The sequence below is a fragment of the Fusarium musae genome, chromosome 3 (assembly GCF_019915245.1).
Source record: "Fusarium musae strain F31 chromosome 3, whole genome shotgun sequence".
Taxonomy (NCBI): domain Eukaryota; kingdom Fungi; phylum Ascomycota; class Sordariomycetes; order Hypocreales; family Nectriaceae; genus Fusarium; species Fusarium musae.
The window spans coordinates 3,712,087-3,731,641 of NC_058389.1; the positions used below are offsets into that span (position 1 = coordinate 3,712,087).

The window sequence follows — 19,555 nt, forward strand, 5'->3', positions numbered from 1 at the left end:
TAGTCGATGGATTCGAGGTTACACACTTCGTCATATCGTAGGTAACCCTGTACGTCTTTGTCTAGTTATTGGTATCGCTACATCTTGCGTATAGCCGCCGGACTCGGGGGGGCCGTTCTGATGGCAACACAGAAATGCCTTGCAGAAAATTGGCACTAGAGTCTTAACAAGGGTGGTATTAGAGGGCTCGTGTTTGTAAGAAAACAAAGGATTACAAAGAAGAATTCTTCACTTGTATACGCTTTGATGGAGGATGAGATGTAAGGTACCTTAGGTATGAGCCAAGTTCAGCAGTCAGCTTTACCCGGATGAAAGGCAAGTACGGATGTACTTCCTACTTACCCGTACTTTCCATTGAGGTAGGTAGTACTGGCCAAAGCTAAGGGTACTCCTTCCAGCATTAATTGTAACTCGACGTGTGGAAGTAGCGGGCCAAGCACCTTACTTTCAGATACCAACCTTAGTGTAGGTACGACTTATACAGTGGAGGCCCCCAAAATTACTTTAAGATTTTGCGTCACATCAAACTCAGGCTTGATGATCTTGGCACTTTTGTCCTTCTTCATTTTCCATCAACAAGGCTCGAACAACTCATTGGAGACTTGACAATTGTCGACTTTACAAGGATCCTCCGTTTTTGCATACACGAAGCAAACGACAGCCTATGATAATTCGTGGTGCTCATCCTTGCCGCGGCGGGCTAGAAAAGCTGAAGATTGCACTGCCGGCAGATGTTTCACACACATGCTACAGGACCAAATATGGCGCTATGCATCCTTTGACAGGCATCCTGCATTCACAATACCTGGTTTACTCTGCACACGCCTCCATTTCGCAGTCAGAGAAATGGCCGTGGAGATCTCCTGAGAGCAATGGAATACGCAATCGATCAACACATGCTTGTCCCGGTTTCGAGTTTCGAGATCCCAAAGATCTGGGCCATTGAACACCGTGTATCGCCATAGTAGCTCAAATTCTTCTCCGTGTCCTGTGCCACATTCTCGAGGGTCTGTCTTGAACTACTCAATAGCTTAATCTGATTCTTGACCACGGCCCTATTTATGTAGTTGGGTGAGAACGATACGAGCATTACAATTGGGTGAACCTTTGCGACACGGCAAGGCTGAGCTGCTGTTTGTCATTCCGAAACATTCTTCAGGTCGAACCAGTCGGAACTGCAGGCAGCTTAGTATGACAGAGCCGCGCACCGGGGCGGAATGTTGCAATGATGTAACACTGAACATGCTTAAAAAAAACGATAAGCATGAGCACAAAGATACCAAAGCCAGCTCACCGAAGACTTCAGATGGTGAAACCAAGCGTCCGACAATGGCCGCAGTCTTTTATCACAAGCAAAGAGTTGCTTTTCAAGAATGTTTCAAAAGAAGAATATAGTCAAGCGCAAGCTTTTTGTGTAATGGAACGACTAAGACGTCGTTCAAAGGCAGTTTCTTTTTTCAACGTCCCATGCCAGATCAGCCTAGCGAGTTTCACAGGGAGACGTATTGGGTGAGCATTGTTTCCATGACCGTTTGACGAGGAAACGAGACAGAGATAGAAGAGACAAAAGGGGAATTTTGTCAGATAACTAGAAAAGCCCCCCATCTCCTCCTCATGGAAGTGTTGGAGTGCCACACGGGGATCTGCTGGCGGGATCCTTGCATGCTGATCGACAGCCATTACAACTCGCATCGACAATGATCCGGAGGCTGCTTTTGATATCCCCAACGAGGATAGTTGAACTTCTCGAAACTTCTAAGGGCAAACAGGATCTTGAAATTCCGGTGGTGGCAAGCTGGCTCGAATGACTTTGCCAGAACCAAACCAGCACCGGCTGAATAAATAAGCTTCTGGTTCGGGGTATTTCATACACGCCAATGCTGCCTGTTCCGTATCGAAGATATGAGTCATCATTTTACATATACGGCATGCTGCTCACTGAATGGACTGATGAGGATAATCACCGATATCTTTAATGCTGCCGCAATGGGAATGGGAACATCCACCACGTGGAAGCGAGGCCGAAGTCTATCGGGCACGCCTACACACATTGGACTCAGGTACTGAGAGCCGCCACCAGTAAGCCAAGGATTGATCCTGCGCTAGGGAGAGCTGATGAAATTGAGGGTGTGGTGGCTGACAATTTACAACATCACGAAGCAACTAAGTGAATACAGACAACATCAAAAGAAGCATACGGACTAGGAGAAAATGAACAAAGTTTCGTCAGTCTTACTCCCACAACCCATGGGCCCCGTTCCCAAACATCAGCATAAGTGGGGATCGAACATCCAGTCATGCCGAAATGCCGGCCGCCGGCTTACACGGCTTTCCTGATACATTGGTACGGATTGCCTACATTACAATTACGGAGCAAATACCCTCCGCGCTACAACGGATGAGGCCTACGCGGGAACGGGCCGGTCTGACGTAACATGCGGGTTTTCTCTACCAGCCTTGGAAGTGTTTCCGAGTGGTATAAACACGCCGACGGGTAACTAGTCAGGTTGGAAGAAGAACTAACTAGCCGGGCACAACCTGGGGCTGTAACCAGTCGGAGATATGCTTACTCCTATGCAACGCGACGACTAGTAAGAAAGCAGCAGGAACAGGGTCTAAGCCGCGAGGCCAGATCACCGCTTACTCGCTCAGCCCTATGAACTGATCAATCAACGCTAACGGCATCGGTGCCATTGCTGACACGAGGCCTTGATCATTCTACAGTTACTCGACTAAGCAGGTAACGACTCTGGGTATCGAAACACAACACAACGTCTGAAACGGCATTGTTTCTCAACCCTTCAGAAAATCTCCTTTGGAAAATGATAATCTGCAAGGGCACTCATTGAGGACGTCACCTTCAGCTCCTTTCATGACGGTCGTTGGCTGGGTTTGAGCATGTTTATATCAGACGGAGGTTGGGCCTCGGGATCGCGCTCTCGCGCTTTCTTCCAAGTCCGAAGGTTGTTTGACGCATATCAGCTGATGTGGCGTGTATCCCGGTTGTCTTTGAAGACGCTTTATTGTCAAATGATATCTAGGCGGTGATAAGCATTTTGCACTTCTGACCTATAGAATTACATGCCACTCAATTCTCACACATGCTATTTCTTATCTTGGAAAATCTGACTGAAAAATCTCACCCCGTTTGATGGGTTCTTTTGTTTTTCAAGTCGAATTAGTCAAGAACGGAAAGTATGATGAGTTACATAGGCTACATCGAGAGAAGCATGAAGCCCAAGTAACATTCGGCTACAATTCTAGTGGTCAGTCATCTGTGAGGCAATCAGTGGACATATACTTGTTACTAACGTTCTACTTCAAACTCTCAATGTAACCCGACGGCTGTTATTGGTATTCTTTGCTTTCTATAGCCTAACCAACTTCAGGGGAATTAGATAGTTCCCATTGTTGGTAGCAACCTTGGAACCATTACAACGGATCTAGTCACCCGGAGAGAGAACGCAACAAGTATAAATCGGTCCTAACTCAATCCTATGTCCGCGAACTACTCGCGGATATAAACAAACATCGGCCCCAGATCTCAACGTCAATCTGACAATACCAACAGTGAGCGTCGGCTATATGCTATGCATGAAAGATTACAACCCACCATCTCTAACGGATCGGCCGACTACCACGCACCATCTATTTCACAAGTCTCGAACTCATCTCTGCATAGATAATGCAACATTTGCTGTCAACAGTTGCTTCATGAACCCCATGTCTATCTCTCCAAACGATGTCGCACAAGATTGCGCGCGACACGGCAAACTTGTTCTCGCCGATCCCGATTCTCTGTGTAACTCGACCCAGAGCCCTTCCGTCTTTCGGTCATTGCTGGCTATGATATCAGTAATCCTAAGCGGGCAAAGAGGAGGCCAGACCTTCCGGGCTGACGAGATGTTACCCCACGAGTATTTGAGTGGCAGGGCGACTGACGTGCATATCATTGACGGGATACTACGTTGTGATGTCACGACACAACTGCAAGAGTTGGCAGGGAGATGCTAAATGATGCATGTTTCTCTGGTTATATGGATGTTGTGGAGTGTGTTCATGCAGTATCACCAAGAAGTTGTCGACAGGTTGACAATAATCGGACATAGAAGATCCCCCGATCTCATATGCCAAAGCAACTTTAGTTGGTTTCAGTAGGTGAGATGAACATATGGATTCAGTCAACTGCTAAAAGCTGATAATATGCAGAATAAACCACAGAGCTAAGTGGTATGCGAACTTTGCTGTAAGTGTCTCTACCATGACAGCGGAAGCGATCCCAGTCATGACAGTCCAAGCACACAGCAGAATGCAACGCGGTGATCTTGTTATAACCTGTGTATCTTTCCGTATGTCTGGAAGACTCATGTTGGCAATGATCGTAGCTCTTCTCCCCGGTCTCCCAAAACTGTCAAAGCCCCGTTCGGGGAGGTAACAATGAGGGGTTGTTTAAGCTACGCACTGAGACATACAGACGGTATTATATCGGCATATGTTGCAGCTCCGATATGATACGGATATCATATATCGAGTTCTGTTTCAACTGAAACATCAGAATCCCGCCAATCTATTGTTTCGTTTATTCTTGTTAGCGTTTACCCCTGAGCAGGCAAAATTCCTATGCTCCCTATTCCTTATCTGGAGGCAAACGGCATTCTTTGGACGAGTCTGTCTTTGTACTCCTTTATCGGAGATTATATGACAACATATTCTCTCCTCCAATTCAGGGTCCACGCAGCATAACGCTGCATAACCAAAACCCCTGTCTCTTCCCTCGCCATCAGTTGCCTTTATAGCGTCTCACAACTTAGCGGCGATCTCGAGAGACTCGCTCTTCTCCTTCAATCGGCGGGCAGACGATGGGGACTCTATTTGCGCTCTGCCCAAGGTGCCGAGTTACACAATCTACTTTGTGAGAGGATAACCCCATATCCTGGATGGGTGACACTTTGATAAAATGATGTGCTTCTCACTTGCAGATATTTCATCTGTCAGATTGACGATCATATGCTTGTTTTCTGGTAACATGTCTCGGTCAAGTCAATGGGGTAATTGATTATGCTGAGGAACAATGTTGATCACTTGGCTCATGTAATGGTCATACTCAACCAAACTGGGAGCCAAACATATGTGCATTGCTTGGACAAAATCAAGCGTAACTATGAAAGATCCAATTCGTAAGGAAAAGCTTTGAGTTATTCGCAACAGAAGATCAACCAAGCTCGGAGTATGCTTGTCCTATATTAGCCACACCTAAGTCCTTTGAGACCCCTCCATTATGACACCAGACCTTCACATACATAGGAAGCATTGTTCGGCCATCTTCCACTTCACAGTTACATCTTAGAAAGACCACTCATAAATCAGAAATGGACCCTCTGATATACCATCAGTTATAGCCCTGATCGAATAATCTAGGCACCAGTTGTGGTTGTGGTAGTGGCATCAACAGTAGTAGTTGCAGTCGTAGTGCCCGCGGGGCTAGCCGATGAAGTCGTAGGAGTGTCATCGACGGGGGCGCCATCAACAGCAGATGAAGATGACGTGGTGGCTGCTCCAGTGGCAGAAACAGTAGGATCAGTAGTAGTGCTTGTAGTACCCGCTGCTACCACGGTTGTGGTAGTGGCAGCTCCAGTAGCTGCGGATGTAGTGTCAGAGGAAGCTGCTGCGGGAGAAGACGTTGAGGCCGAAGCGGCAGCCTCGCTAGTAGCGCTCGTAGTAACTGCTGCTACGACGGTTGTAGTAGTTGCTGCTCCGGAAGCACTGGTTGTGTCCGAAGAAGCGGGGGCCGCTGAAGCGGTGGATGTCACAGTGGCAGTAACAACCACCGTAGAAGTTGAGTCAACAGTATCAGTCACTACAGAAGTCGCATCTACAGTCTCAGTCTCAGTGCTGGTCTCTGTAGATGTCACCTCGGTTGGGGTTACTGTAGCTGTTACAAAGACAGTCTGGGTTGTTGTCACAGTGTTTGTGCTTGTCGCAGTAGTATTGACAGTTGAAGTCACCGTGTCAGTCTGGAAGGCTGTAGCTGTAGTGTTGACAGTTGAGGTCACGGTATCAGTCTCAAATGCGGTGGCTGTAGTGTTCACAGTTGAAGTCACAGTATCAGTCTGGAAGGCAGTAGCTGTAGTGTTGACAGTTGAAGTGACAAAGTCTGTTGCGGTGGTGTTGACTGTTGCAGTGGTGAGAACCGTATCAGTTTCGAAAGCAGTGGCTGTAGTGTTGACAGTTGAAGTGACAAAGTCTGTTGCAGTAGTATTCGCTGTTGCAGTCGTGAAAACTGTATCAGTCTCGAATGAAGTTGCAGTGGTGTTGACTGTTGCAGTAGTGAAAGCTGTATCAGTCTCGAAAGCAGTGGCTGTAGTGTTGACGGTAGAAGTGACGAAATCCGTGGCCGTGGTGTTTACAGTTGCAGTGGTATCAACAGTTGAAGTAACGAAAGCCGTGTTGGTCTCAACTGTTGTAGACGTGGCATTGACAGTTGAGGTAGCGTTCACCGTAGCAGTGGTGAGAACCGTATCAGTCTCGAAGGCTGTCTCTGTAGCATTGACAGTGGAAGTCTGAGTGACCGTGGTTGAGTTTGTGACGAAGACAATAGTTGTGGCAGTAGCCGCTTCGGTGGTGAAGTCAGTCTCTGTGGACGTGAATAGCACCGTGGAGTTGACTGTAGCAGTCTCGGTGCTGGTCTCGACATCAACCTCGGTGGTCGTGAACACAGCTGTGTTGTTGACAGTGTTAGTCTCCGTGCTGGTGACCTCCGCTGTCTCTGTAATGGTGAAGACAGCAGTAGAGTTGACAGTAGCAGTTGTGGAGGCAACGTCCACATCAGTCTCTGTAGACGTGAAGACGACCGTTGAGTTGACAGTAGTAAACTCAGTCTCTGTGGCGTTGACAGTTGCGGTACTAGTCGTAGCAATAACATCCACCTCTGTAGAGGTCACCACGGCCGTTGAGTTAACGGTATTGGTCTCAAACACAGTGTCTGTAACGGTGTCGGTCGCCGCATCAGTGATACTCAACGTCGCGGTAGTAGTCACATCGAGGGTTGCGGTTGCGGTGCTTGCTAAAGTGTTCTGTAAGTAGATGCTCTGTAACTTTCACGACTCTTTTGCTACTTACCCGGTGGGCAGGGGACTGCGAGGGCAGACTCGACTGCCAGAAGGCCAAAGCCCACCAGATTATTGAAACGCATTGCTTGGGGAGAGCTGTGTCGTGTAACAGAGGTTCAAAGGAGGTTGATAGAGAAGCAAGGACCTCACAGGATTCATGAGACTTTATAGAAACATGATCACTTGATCCTGCGAATAGGACGCCTTGTCCGATTGTGTTGTGAGTTGAGGGCCATGGCGTCTACTTCCCCTCAATAATCGGACCATTTAGAGAGTTATTGGCCTCTCATTTTGAGCCTCAAATCTTTCCGGCCAATTCTTGGCTCTCGATTTGTGTTTGTTGTTGAAAAGATGTTTACGGCGTTCACATATTGAGTTGTTTTTGGCCGAGAATATGTTCGATACGGGAAAGAGGCTGATAATACGATTATTTGAATAATGACAATCGATTGCACCTTGTGTTGAGGCTGAACCTTGAGGAACACTCTATGCGAAGATGTTGAACATCTGAGGTTCCCGAGCATATGATATGTTTGGATGAGATTGGAGACTACGATAATGATATTTTGATACAGGCATGCAGTTTCCCAACCTGGAATATTTTTAGAGCCTCTAGACTTTAGAGTGTTCCTTTCTATGTTGTTTGAGTTCTTTGTGATCATTGAGTTGAAGGTTGAGGGAAGGTTGAGGTTAACCGGATTAAAGTGGGACGCCTTCCGTCGTTCGCAAACTGAGTTCTCCGTCCGTTAGGCCCCACCCCGCTCCGGGTCCCGGGTCCTACCTGAATGGTGCTTCTTAACCTAAGGTAGGTACTTAGGTACCTTACCTAAACAGTCTTGTACAAGCACAATTACAGGTACTTAAGGTATTTCATTGGGAAATTAAGTTCATAATGCACCTTGTAATTGGGTGTGCTCTCGTATAAAAGTCACCTCTCATGCTTTTATGTTGGCGTTAAACATTCAACGCCGAAAGTCAACAGCTGCGTGGTAGATTTCAACACACTTATGGCCACATGCCGTTCTGTTGAGACAAGATCAAGCTATAAAAAGGCCAATCAAGGGGCGGATAACGTCTATAGAGTTCGTGGCTTCCAGATATACACGAAGCAGTTTAATGTCAAGACTATAGAGTACCTTAGGTATTAACCTATATCCATCACGTTTTGAAGCATCATTGGCGGTGAGGATAGAATTTATCCGCATTATCTGTTTAATAGTATAATAGTAGGAGAATTCTCGATTGGGACAAGATTGGATAATGCTATCAACTTAATCAAAGACGGAAAGATAGTGTTTCGTCATTCGGACTTGCGGATGCTGACTAAATGAATTAGCCTGCCCCTCCCCCGCGTTTTAGGACATTTAATGAAGCTGTCACCTCAAGTTGAAGCTATCAAGCTACACTCAACATAACATAACACGGTCAAGAACTCACAATCCTTGTATCAACGCCCAAATCTTCTCTCCACTGGCTTTGAATACGCCCGTAACCAATATTCATTATTATATCATTAACTTTTCTGTTGTTAGTGGATAACATACCCGTTGTCTATCGTATCGTCACCTCTATCTTATCCAACCTGAGCTCAGAGAGCCAGAGTCTATGATGACGACTCACGATAGCTTCATCGATGTTCTACCAAATGAAGTATATTTTCCCCGGAAACCATGAGGCATTTGAGAATTGACTTTCCTTCAGACTCTCACCTCAATCTTAACCCCCTTCTCAACTCAAGATTTACTCTCTTTCGCCCCGATTAACCGCCGCATCTGCTCTCTTGTCACTCGTCTCCTTCACCAACGCCTGCTTCAAGCTGCGCCCCTTCCGGACAATAAGCTTATTTTAGAGTGCTACCACCCAAGTGATCAGCTTTACACACCTTATTTGGCATGTCGCTATCAAGGTATTGTTGGGCAGGACGGCCAGTCCATCAATGAAGATATGCCCGAGCTGTCTGACCTGAGAGCGTTGTATGCCTCTTATAAGCCCGTCTTCGCTCCCGAGAACCGAAGTATCAAAAGGAGCCGGAGACGTCCCACGGAGGCGCAGCCCTCTGATGACGTTGAAGATGATACCGCCACCCAAGATGTGAACCTTGATGATGGGGAAATGTTCTCTCAGCTTTGTGCCGTTACGAACCTTGTCAAGGAGGGCCCAAGGAGCGGACTGTTCATAAGCCATGTTAACATTGTCGATGGGGTCATCCGCGTCTTCCGAAAGTGGCTCGCCAAGATGGCCAGTAGACAGGATAAATTCCAGTCCGACTCTGAGAATATCATCTGGATTGATACGCACAATACCGTTGGAATACGATTCAGTGTTGCACCGGCAGCATCTGAAACGATGCCACTGATTTCAGGTCCAGATGATGATCCACCAGTTCACTACAAGCTTGTATACGAAGGTATGATTCTAGTTCATGATTGCGTGACATGTGCTGATTAGTGATAGAATTGCTCATAAGAACGAGTAGTCTCCTCCTGGCCGTGGAGCAATCTGCGGTGCAGGAAATTGGAAACTCTGGAAAGACTCTTGTGATTCACGGCGCAGCCATGTAACCGAGTCGAGTGTATTGAGACACTTGTAAATGACTGTTTCCCTTTGAGAGTTCAAAGATATGATTTCAGTTCACGTTTCGTGCCACTGACATGTCACTTATTGATGCTCAGTTATTGTCAAGTCTAGAATTCTAGTCTACCTAGATTGCGATACACACATCGCCACTCATCACAAGCCATAGATCTTATCATCGTACATATAGACCACACATAAGAAAAGGGTCCCTTCTAAAAATTTCCCCTTCAAAGACTCGTCGATCTCTTGCCCGGCGCCTCTCCCATTCTTCGCAGCTCAACGTCACTACCGGAGTCTGTGTCGTCCAGGAAACTCTCGTCGCTTCTTCCAACATGCTCATCATGCTCAACCCGTGTCTCGATCATCTCTCTATCCAGGGCCTGAGGGTGGCGTAGGTTTCTGTACCACTCTCGAAGAGGTTTCCCACTCGTCACAAAGAAGATAACCGCGTTCCAGAGCCCTTGGAGGGGAAGGACGGCGGCCGTGGCGACGTGGTACTCGTAGGGCGAGGTACCGACGAGCCAGCTGTGGATGCGGTTCAGACTGCTCGGGATCCAAGTCACCAGCACACTAAGGGCGAAAAGGAAACTCGTGCGTAAGTACGCCCGCTTGATGGGATCGTCGATGACGAATTTGTTGATTGTTCGGTTTGTTGCTGATGCTATGCGACGGAGAGGGGATATTCTAGTTCGCTCTCGCTCTCTGCTGCCAATACCAGGAGATATAGAGGTCGAGAAGTAGTGACTGTGGGATCCCTGCACAACTTGTGGGTTCTCGTCAAAGGAGACCTGAGGTGACGATGGACCAGCAGTGTAAGCGGGCTTAGGTTCACTGGGGAGTTGGTTCGCTGAGGGTGTCGAGTGAACGACCTGGACTTCGGTGACGATAGTGCCGTAGAAGCAGTCTTGAGGGACCGACAGGAACTCGACTTGGCGTTGCTGTTAAATGTTAGCTGGATAGTCTATGTTATGTTTGTGTCAGGCAGACTTACAGCTTGGGGCTGGGGTGGCTCAACGGGGGCTGGCTCTCTGCTCCTTGAGGCAGTCAAACTCCTGAGTTGGTTCCGAGTATGGAAGACATGATATCCAACCATGAAGTAGAAGATGATCGAACCAGCGATACAGACCCAGACGAGCATATAGTAGGTATATATACGGATGCCTTCCCAGTCCTGGTTAACCCAGCACCAGATCTGTCATCGAGTCAACAAACAATGCCCCCTTTGTTCTGATACCGAGGGCAAACTTACAGTGGCCTCACCAAACACAAGGCCGCGGTTGGGGGTTCTAACCACAAGCAACGCCATGGCAATAGCAAAAGGTCCACCGTAACAAATGAGACAATATATCCACCACCATCTTCGGAATGAGTCGGGTTTGGCGCGGAAGAAGAAGACGAGGAAGACGTTGAATGCCATGGCCAGAGACCACCAAGGATCAGACTGCATGAACCTATACGAGGTCAGTGATAACAGAATGAGAATGAGATTATGACAGGCAACTCACATATGAAACATGAAACTCTGTGCCTGACAAAGAGGTGAAGCGACGCCTAGTTCCAACCCATCCAAGGCGATGATACTCGCAACACTGGCACCAACATTCGCGACGCTCGCAAACACGATAAAGGTGTTTTGAACATTTCGAACTTTGGGCACAAGCGCATACGCGACGAAGATACAGAGGACAGCGACCAAGCTGACAGAGCCTCCTATTCGCTCAAACAGCACCAGCGTCGTCCTCTGAGTCGGCTCGAGTTCAACGGGCATGCCTCTCTTCGTGAAGAACTGGTGACTCATTTTTTATAGGTGGTGTTTTCTCGTTTCCCGAGTCCCCGAGTAAGGGAGTGGGGGAGCGAGTGCAAGAAGCAAAAGGAATGATTGGTATGAAGCAAATAAAGGCGAAAGATTGAGAATAAAGAGAGTGGAAGAGAAGAGAGGGAGAGGGAGAGGGAGAAGGAGAAGAGGAGGAGTGAGGTGAAGTGAGGTGATGTGAAGGAGTGTCAAGTGATGTCCTTTTTTGCGTAACTTGTTGTTCAAATGTACAAGACGAGAAGAGAAATGAGTGATACCACAAGAGAGTGTGAGAGGGAAAAGAGAAGAGAAGAGGGATAACAATGAATGGTTTGAGAGAGTCGTCCAAAGAGGGCCAAGGTCGAAGCGTCGTGTTACATTAACGCGATGCAAGCACCCGCTTCTGCCGTTGCCGTTAGACGAGGGATCTTTTGCCTCTTTATGTTTTTGGACTGTGAAAGGATGGTTTTCATTTCTCGACAAGCGAACACTCGGCAGAGAGAGAGAGAGATGCAGACTACAATAGCCAGCCTGCTGGTTAGAGCGTATTAGTTTGACCAAACATGTCATATACACATTCTCTCCCTTGGCTCTGCGACTTGCCTTTTTCTCATCTGCCAATCCTTTCGAGTTGTCGTCCTCCAGGAGAGGGAATATCAGATATTGAGTAAATGTGTGTTGTGTCGTCTCTTTTGAAATCTCACCAACGCTTAAATTATAATGTTAGCTAAAGTAGGCTTTGCAGTGTCAGTGACACTGACACTGACACTGATGGCCAAAGCACCCTCTCTATCTCTCCTCCCTCTAGAAGACACACCACAACCCAAGATACCCTGCCTCTTGAGAACCAAGACGTCACCAGCTGTTAATCACTGTCAGTCACTGCCACGCTCATATCGACCAACACCAACTTTATACTAATCCACCAACACCCATTTGCCCCAGATTCTCATCCCCAGATTTGTCCCATCTCCCGTTTATAGTCTCAGGCTTCAACCAAAACGGTCAGCCCTTACCAAAAGCGGTGATTTGATAGGGCTAATACTCGACTCCTTCTATGCAGTGTTGGTCCTCTCTATGATCCAAACACACAAACAAAGCCGCCCCCCTGAACGAGTCTCGACGTTGCATCTTCCACCCCGCGATCTGATGCTTGGCCTTGGCATCGCCTGTGCGTTTCGTTAGTCTCGATCTCCAAATATGGAGGCAGATGAGATGGCATTGTCCCAACTCTCAGCCTCCCCGGACTCGGAGAGACCTAGCTTCTCCTAACTAAATCGAAATGAAGAGTCCCAGCTGAGCTAACATTGATTTGATTTTTAACCGAGCTTCAGTCCCATTCAATTGCGGTGAGAGAGGGAAAAGAGAAACATGGGCTTCAATTTCAAGGCTATAGCTGTAAGCTCCCGTGGGCTGAATCAGAGTGTGACATCACCAGCACCTTTCTCGGCGCAGACTCGAGCTCGATCAGCCCTTTACTGTACCCGCTGACGAGGCTTGGATCTCTGTCGTTTGGAGCTGGGCTAATTATGAAACGTGGCGGGTGGCTGCTGCGACAAACAATAGCCTTGATCCAATTACTCTGCTCATCCAATGCATGTCTAGGCAATATCTATGTCTGCATCGCATAGGCTATTCTATTTCAGGTACGGGTCCGGCTTGGTATAGGTCAGCAGATCGATCTGCATATTTGCCCTGTTTGTTTGTGTGCTTGCTTGCTTGCTTCTTTTCTCTGGCGTCTGGCTGGCTGAATCTCAAATCAGGCTCTGGAATGCTATGCTCACCTACTTTTCTAGAACATACAAAACTCATTCAATTGGCTATCTCAAAGACAAACCCACAGCACAGTTTCTCACCTGCAGCTCTCGCGTGAGAGAATTATGCACACAGCCGTCACAAAATTGCAGAGAAAAGAGACAAGTGAGCAAGTTAAGTTAATGGATCGATTGAGCTCAGCGCCACTTTACAATCTAGCTAACAAAAGAGCTCAAAAACTATAAACCCTGTATAATACCATCCACTACTAACAATCCTCCTGTTTCTGACGCATCGTAAAAATCATTACAGTGTGTAGAGGAAATCGGGTCGCTTATCTCCCATCTCATGGATCTCCGCCTCAGACTTGCCCTCCACAAGGTGATCCCGCTCACCAGCCAACCGCGCCTTGTTCTCACGCGAGAGCAAAACATACATCAACAGACTTCCACAAAAGATACCAGCAAACATGTAGGCAAGAACGGTTCCGTGTCCTGGGTAGAATCGTGGACCGTTGATGAAGACGTTGCTGCTCACAACACCGTTGAGGTTGCCCCATCCTATGACAAACCCAAGAGTGATGCCTCGCTTGTAAACACCCTCAACATTGTTGGCGACCCAACTGATGGTGATTGGAATGACAGGGTAGATACCCAGGGCACCCAGGAAGCAACCAGTGTACTGAATAGCAGGGTTGGTAGAGGCGATAAGCATGATGAAGCCAGCCATACCGACAGGGGCAGCACACAGGTTGAAGATGCCTCGCTTGTTGAGTCTGTCGGAGTACATACCAACGTAAATAGTAACAACTGCGGCCAAAGCGTAGGGTGGTACGCTGAGAAGCTGGTTCTTGACAACGGCCTTCTTATCGGTGAAGGCCATGTTCTGGATGATGGTAGGCAGGAAAACGCTGAAAGAGTACAGGGGCATCAGGGGTCCCATGTAGATGAGCATCCCGCAGTAGGTCTTCCAGTCGGTAATGGACTGCCAGAAGTACTTCATCTTGAATTGTTCGTCCTGGGCAGAAGATTGCTTGTCGGCGGTGAGTCGATAGATGACACGAGCTCGTTCCTCTTCGGTGATAAACTTGGCATCGGTAGGGAAATCGTGGACCATCCAGAACGAGATGATGCCAACAATCATGGTCATGAGACCTTCAAGGATGAAAATCCATGCCCAGCCGGCAATACCGGCGACGCCATCCATCTTCTGGATAGCAGCAGCCAAGAGACCACCGAAAGAACCGGCGAGAGCTGCAGCTGAGAAGAACCACGCAGCACGAGCACCGAATTCGGATCTCTTATACCAACAGGAAAGGTAGTAGTTAATTCCGGGGAAGAGGCCGGCCTCTGTGACACCAAGGAACCATCGAGCAGCCATGAGGCCGTCCCAGGTCTTGACGAAGCCCATTCCCAGCATTGAGGCACCCCAGAGGACCCTGAATACGAATTAGTTGTGTGCTAGTGGTTTACTGAGAGTTTGAACTCACATGATTGCAGGAATGAAGATGGATGGCTTGGACCATTTGAGAAGGACATTGGCAAGAGGCTCAAAGACAGCGTATGAGATGTAGAAAATGGTCAAAGTCAGGTTAAAATGGTGACTGTCCATATGTATGTCATCCATTAAACCAGCTATCTTTGCATTTCCGATATTGGTTCGGTCGAGGAAGCAGATGAGGTAAAGAAGGCAGAGCTGGATCGTGGTTAGTAGGTTACATGTTATATGAGGCAGAGTTGTCATACCCAAGGAACGAGTTTCATATCAATCTTTCGAAGCAATTTCTTCTCCTGAAACCTTGTTAGTGTAGGTCATCAAACATTTGTTTCAATGCCACTTACAGCTTCCCTCGCCTCTTCTTCAGTAAATCCAGCATAAGGGTCATTAACACCAGCAAGATCAACCTCCGAGGTAGAGGCCTTCTCCTCCAAATTTTCCTTTCGATCGTAGTCGTTCATGATGAGGAAATCCAAAATACAATCGAAGAATCTGATAGGCAAGGGTCCTAGGCAAGGTAATCTATCGTAGGATCACACGAGAAGGTGATGGGTAGAAGTAGGGCCGGCTTCTAAAAAAACGTGGTGGGAAGGAACTGATAGAGGACAACGGATGCAGATAAGCAACCAGCCGAGACAGAAGGGGAGGAAGGAACCTAAGAATGGGAGGCTCAAAAGAGGAGGAAGGTGGTATCTGAGCAACAGAGCCTCGTCAATGTGAGAGACAAGACAGAAGGAGCTGTAGGGCCAAATCAAGTCAAGTATGGAAGGCAATGCCCGAACCCCAGACGCGGGAGTGACGGTGCAGGTGCAACAAGGGGGAAGGAAGGAAACCCTCTTATTTGCGTAGTATCAACGAGGCGAGAAACGGGAGAAACGAAACAAGCAAAAGAAGAAGCAAGTTTCCAATTCTAATCCTGTTTCTTTTCTTGGTGATAGTTGTAGATGCTTGGCTGTTCTGGTAGGATATCTCTTTCGAAAAACCTGGGGAAAGTGGCCTTTTTAATAGTCAATTCTTCTAACCTCCCCCAGGCTTGAGTCTAGGTATATCCTAGGAAAGCCTCACTTCTCTAACTCGGCGTGTGGAGAAGTTGGGCGCCCACGTTTCTCGTCTTGAGCCAACTATGGAGGGATGGATGATAGTCTCGTTAGTGCGGAGAGGAAGGAATTGGAGTAGTATGCAACCATAACATCAACCCTTGGATTCCCTTGTCTCCTCCGTTTGCCCGTCCGTTTACTGCAGCCGACTACCTATACTAACCGGCGAACCACATGTCAGAATCTGTTCCTTCTCGATGTATCTCTCCTCCACATTTACAGGGTATTGAAAATCTCTTATGTCTCAGAGGGGGAGGGGGTGTAAAGAAATACTCGCCGCATGAGAATCTTGGGAATCTCGCTTTTCTTTTCCCTCTTGCGGGGGGCTTGGGGTCACCTTTACAGGGAATACAATCCTTGCACTTGCACGCCTTCATCAACTTACATCCATTGTCCTTGACTTGATATGACTTGACTTGAATTAATTGAAAATCAGTATGGAGCCCGGCAGATGGGCCATGTAACGCCAAACGTGACGCTGATTTTTGTCTTTTTCTTTCCTTGTGTTTCCGAGGGGCTGCCACGCGAGATGGCGCTCTGAGCGTGTTGGGCCATGTAACTCATGTACGAGGTGTGAGCCGTGATGAAGGGAAAGGTGAGAGGTGAGAGGTGAGAGAGGGATAGAGAGAGTCGGGTCAGACTAGCGAATATGACCACTAATTGATTTACAAGGTAGTAGATCATCAGGTTTTTTGGTGTAGGTAGTTTCGTTAGTGTCAATCACTAAGAATCTCCAATGCCAAGTTGAAGTTTATTTTCCCCAACTTTCTTATTGATCAGCGCCGTGTCTTCCGAGGACCAACGCACTAACATAGTAAGATAGAAATTGATTGGTGTACATGTAGTACCATTATTTCGAAGCCTGCTGAAATCGAATCGTGCATGGCATCTCATCTCATGTAGTGTAGTGTCATGTAATGTCATGTTACTGTGTCCCCAGATGAAAGACCTTGTGTTCAAAGATGACGGGGGACGGGCCATGTCATGTCATCCCATTCTTGACACAGACGCAAACATGTCCCTAAAGAGATTCGGAATCTAATTATGGGGCTCACTGATGATCGACTAAACTGTTTGTTCACATCCCTATCCGCATCCCTCCCTACATTGCCATTGCCTATTATCTTGCGTCGGATCCGCTGTTTGTCACTATGCATTAGGTCCAACTATCAGAAGCACGTCTTTCAAAACTATCCTTGTATCCCCTCATCAGTCCCAATCCTTCTCTCCTACCGCTACTCTAAACACAGCCAAGACTTTGTATCTCCATTCTCAACGGCACTTTGGGTTTCCCCTCTTCTCACGGACAACCCAATCAGCATACTCTGATATGATCACTCCCCTAGCCAAGATCGTCAGCCAGGAACAAGGAAGAGCTCATGGCTTCATTCTAGGCCTGTATTCTCATACTAACAGCTAACTAACTAGTAAATCGCATTAAACACTTTTGATTAAGGCCAACGAATCAGAGGCTCTCAAATATGTTTCGTGATACAAACCAACCTTCAAAAGGCTATTCGTTCCCTCCTTTAGTCTCCCCTCCCACGGTATAGCACGGTCCAGTCCCGGTGTTTGCTCCGCACGCTACGGTCTTCCCGCCGGTCCCCGCCACGTTTTTTGGGAGTGACATCGCCTGGAACATCAGCCCGCCAAAAACATTTTGGAGATGGTTTAGCGCTAGGGAACCTGCATATGACGCTTCATTTCTGGAACGTGCCCTGAAGCGAGGAAGAGAGTCTGTCCAGTCGTGCTCTTTTGATTCTTCAGCCACGCCGTGGATGCCGTTATTACAGCATGCGAGAGCAGGTAAAGACGGTGAATAGATATTTCAGCTCGGATACGTACATGTTGAAATGAAGATGTGCAAGGCGCAGTATAATAGTTGACTGAATATACATCAGTGGCTGCTTTGTAATGGGACAAGCAGTAGGCTATCTCTCACCGGTCAAACAGTCCAAATATCTATCATATTTCCACTTATTCTAGGCAGCAATGAAATACAATGCATTATCAAGTATCAAGTATCGGATAATAATCAATTGTATTTTGATATGATAACAGCATCTCATCGTCTACAACGCCCTCAGCATTACCCCATCTTCCCCGCAATCTTCAACTTAGACTACCCGTTCCCCCACTCAAGCCATCCATACCAGAACTTCAACCCATCTCCAGCTTCTCCGCAGATCCCCTTCGAACTCAAGCTCAAACCCTCAAGATACAATACAAACCGCGTCATTTTCGTCTGTTCCCCTCCGCCTCGTCTTTCAAATTCTCAATTCCTACTGGTTCTTCAATCTCTTCCCCTCAGGGATCTTTGGAGTGGTCTGATGAAAGGGAACCGGCGGCGCGGAGGCCAAAGCCCGTTCAACGCCGTAGCGCCCGGCTTAGTCCCCGGTAGTTGAACATTCCGGATACCTTCTCCAGGCAAAGTGAGTTGATGAAGCCATCGCGGCGGCCGCGGGAGTCAGCCACGCGGAGATCAAGCGCCGTTTTCTCACCTCCACACGGCTCCGGATCTCCCCGTTGATGATGTTTCCCCAGAATCACTTCATGACAGACCAGATATTCCCCAGGATCTGAGCATCTCAGTATGAACTCGGGACGGTGATGCCTCGGCATTGTGAATCTCACTTCCCCACGATTCTTGACAATGTATTCCTTGCTGTTCGAGATCCTGGGAGTGATGCCACAACGTAGTGAACTAGGCCGTTCAAGGCCATTTGAGGCACTTGACTCAGGATACTATGATTAGGTATCGCGGATGAGCAAATCTAGACGACACCATCCAACTTACAAGGTGCCAGGTGAAAGGTGAGGAAGTTGTCCGAAACTCCGGTACCTTATCCTAGGAAACAGCCCATTATTTCGATACACTATTGACTGAATGTAACCACAATCCTTCCAGTCAGATTTTTCTTACCGACTCCTTGGCATTGGATTTCTCGACATCAGTCCTCGGCAAGCGTTTGTTCTCGTTCTGTATTTCCAGCCAGCAATTTCGAAGAGTCTGTGCTCCTGAATCTTGAATGCCTCTCCTTTCTATCCATGTTACAGTTAATACAATACTTTAATTAGGCCACTCCCTGTGCTTCCAATCAGCTCTTTCAAATCGATTTCAACAAGTTAAGCTTAAATAAGCGCTCCTATCACACTCGTAAATCCTGACCGAAAGGCAGCCTGCAGGCCACGATGTACTCCAAGACTAATTCCCAGTAACGGCTGATTGTATTCGATAAACGCAGCTGAGTTCTCATTTTCAATTCTTGCGAGGATCGTATTTCTAATTTCATATTACTAGTTCTCTACTTGGCGAAAACGCTGAGTTACACCACACTAATACCGTACAACACCACTATCCATGCAGCCAACCTTGCATCATCTACAGCCCGTCCAGTAACAACATTAGAGTGTGGTCATTGCATGGTCAATCTCCAGGCACAGCACCAAGGTACCCAGATCTACGGCGCGGGTAGCCGCAAGATACGAGATTCTGTTCTCGTATATCACTGCATCCATTGAAAACCAAGAACTTGGTACTATTCTCGTGCAACACTTCCACGTGGGTTATCGAAAAACATTCCGAGCTGCGATACTTTCACGGCATCATTCCTTTTGTCTGGCCAATCGCTGATGGTTTATTCTCTTCTGCTTCGCTGACTTTGTTTGATACGATAAAATATTGTCTACGCGGCTTTCTTTTCTCCGTGACTATCTTCCAAGGCCAT

General features: G+C 47.5%; 4 protein-coding genes across 4 annotated transcripts; 1 reads left to right on the forward strand and 3 right to left on the reverse strand.

The window, feature by feature from the left end:
* Window positions 1-5,414: 5,414 nt before the first annotated feature.
* J7337_004573 (uncharacterized protein) lies at window positions 5,415-7,192 on the reverse strand (the record flags this gene model as incomplete). The annotated part of the gene is made up of 2 exons (XM_044822265.1): window positions 5,415-7,063; window positions 7,120-7,192. The coding sequence occupies 2 exons, from the start codon at window positions 7,190-7,192 to the stop codon at window positions 5,415-5,417; spliced, it is 1,722 nt and encodes a 573-aa protein (XP_044683598.1).
* Window positions 7,193-9,053: 1,861 nt separating this feature from the next.
* J7337_004574 (uncharacterized protein) lies at window positions 9,054-9,670 on the forward strand (the record flags this gene model as incomplete). The annotated part of the gene is made up of 2 exons (XM_044822266.1): window positions 9,054-9,516; window positions 9,564-9,670. The coding sequence occupies 2 exons, from the start codon at window positions 9,054-9,056 to the stop codon at window positions 9,668-9,670; spliced, it is 570 nt and encodes a 189-aa protein (XP_044683599.1).
* A 243-nt stretch (window positions 9,671-9,913) lies between these two features.
* Window positions 9,914-11,484, reverse strand: J7337_004575 (uncharacterized protein; the record flags this gene model as incomplete). Its single annotated transcript, XM_044822267.1, has 4 exons — window positions 9,914-10,624; window positions 10,678-10,878; window positions 10,936-11,137; window positions 11,192-11,484. The coding sequence occupies 4 exons, from the start codon at window positions 11,482-11,484 to the stop codon at window positions 9,914-9,916; spliced, it is 1,407 nt and encodes a 468-aa protein (XP_044683600.1).
* Window positions 11,485-13,539: 2,055 nt separating this feature from the next.
* On the reverse strand, window positions 13,540-15,191 carry J7337_004576 (uncharacterized protein; the record flags this gene model as incomplete). Its single annotated transcript, XM_044822268.1, has 4 exons — window positions 13,540-14,671; window positions 14,723-14,928; window positions 14,979-15,023; window positions 15,075-15,191. The coding sequence occupies 4 exons, from the start codon at window positions 15,189-15,191 to the stop codon at window positions 13,540-13,542; spliced, it is 1,500 nt and encodes a 499-aa protein (XP_044683601.1).
* Between the last annotated feature and the right edge of the window lie 4,364 nt (window positions 15,192-19,555).